Source organism: Austrofundulus limnaeus, unplaced genomic scaffold (genome assembly GCF_001266775.1).
Source record: "Austrofundulus limnaeus strain Quisiro unplaced genomic scaffold, Austrofundulus_limnaeus-1.0 Scaffold972, whole genome shotgun sequence".
Taxonomy (NCBI): domain Eukaryota; kingdom Metazoa; phylum Chordata; class Actinopteri; order Cyprinodontiformes; family Rivulidae; genus Austrofundulus; species Austrofundulus limnaeus.
The window spans coordinates 12,926-14,765 of record NW_013953374.1 but is presented as its reverse complement, the minus strand read 5'-3'; the positions used below and the strand labels follow the sequence as shown (position 1 = coordinate 14,765).

The 1,840-nt window shown below is 43.5% G+C and overlaps 1 protein-coding gene across 1 annotated transcript in view; it reads left to right on the top strand.

Moving 5' to 3' along the window:
• The window catches only part of LOC106533560 (AT-rich interactive domain-containing protein 1B), a gene marked incomplete at its 5' end in the record, with an annotated part of 68,850 nt that overhangs the window by 57,023 nt on the left and 9,987 nt on the right, over positions 1-1,840 (top strand). The window contains 1 exon segment of the mRNA XM_014029914.1: positions 463-784. Coding sequence (XP_013885368.1) covers positions 463-784 — 322 coding nt within the window.

The following is a 1,840-nucleotide window of genomic DNA, read 5'->3' as shown; positions in this document are numbered from 1 at the left end:
CTTCATATTAGTGACAAACTTTGGTGTGTTTTTTTTTGTTTGTTTGTTTGTTTGTTTTGCTTTGTTTTGTTTTGTTTTTGTTTTTTGTTTTTTTGATGAGTTACTTTCATTTTTGCTTCTACTTTTGATTTAAAATAGGTTTCCATTTCCGGCAGGTTTCTAAGGTTCTTCCTCTACATATTAAAAAAGTTGTAAAACATCTGAGTGTCGCACTACCGCTACTAGTGGTGAGAAAGTGTATTGCACCTTATTCAAAGTCAGTGCGGTCCCACGGCCCTCTGCGGCCCAAAGTTAAAAACTCTTGTTCTTTTGAGGCCCTCAAGGTGGCGCTCGCGGCCAACAATTGGGCCGCGGCCCATGGGTTAAGAATCTCTGATGAATGAAATTGTACTTCTGACGAGCGCAGATCTTTAATTAATTGCAAAGTTCATCACGCTGATTTTTTAAATATCTTCTTTCTAGGTAACTACCCTCGACCCTCTAACTACAGCGGGGCGGTCAGTACCAGCTACAGCGGCCCCGGCCCCGGCATGACCAACAGTCTGGGGATGAACGCCACCAGCCCCATGCACGGTCAGGGCCCCGGGCAGCCGATATCTGGAGGACGCAGCCTTGGCCCAGGCAGCCAAAGTCGCACATACCCATCCATGGGTCCCAGTTCTCCCAGCATACCACAGTCAGCGGGACCGGGGATGGGTCCTCCATCTTTGGGTAACTCGAACCGCAAGGCCCAGGAGGGAGTGGCAGCTGGATTACCAGGATCTGCTAACTCAGTCCACAACAGGTAAAACACAACAAGATCATCTGAAAAAGGCAAAACAATCATTTTTTCATTACATCATGTAAACCACCACAAACTAATATACTACTATTAAAACCCAGTGATCATTTCTATCTGTTATCACTGCCGGCTGAGTGACTTTTTAAATTTACAGCGTTTTCTCTCCGGGTTTCCACTCTGCTGTGAGCCACCCTACCCTTATCACTTCACACACTTCATAAAGTGTCTGACATTTTGATTTCAGAGCCATTTATTGGGGAAAAAGTCAGATATTAGCTTGTGAGAAGGCAGCACTGTACTTTCAAAACATAAAAGGAGAAAAAGTAAACTTTAGTTTTAACTGGGAGAACACCAGAGATGACGACGGCGCTGAGCTTCTTCACACACATGTATAAAAGCGCTTTGATGCCGTAACACTGTTAAAATTTAGGGTTATTATTCTTCCATCAGAGTTTGACGACATGAGTGCTCGTGGTGCTGCAGACGGAGGTTGTTGAGGGATTGTGTGGGCACTAAACTTTTCCTGAACCCTGCCAGGGAAAGTTGCAAAATTGTGGCTGTCACCTGAAAGGAACGTTTCTCCACTTCTTTATGCCAGCACATGTTTTGGGGGGTTTTCCCTCCTAACAATGCATTGTGGGAGAAGTATCACCAGCATCCTTACAGGCTGACGATCGCTTTTGTTTTGTATTTGAACATGAGTCACAGTGAAGACTGGGATTCAGTTACAGATAAAACTTTTGTTTGTAGAAAGTGGTCTGCAGGCTGCTTCCAACCTGCATGAYGCCCACCTCTGCTCAGATCTTTCTGTTTAAATCTTGTGTTCCTCTGGACTCCTAGTGCAGAATAAAAGAACAGAATTTAGAATTTTGTGCTTTGGGGTAGTAAAGACCTGTCACTATAACAAATTTAGCTGGATAATAAATTATCTCAGAAATTATCTCGATAAACGATAGTATTCTTGATCCCCTCCACCACGCTTATGAAGCTTATGGAAGTTTGTGAAATTTACATCTTAAAAAAAGGTTAGGAACTGATCTGCACCGGACATTGTAACAC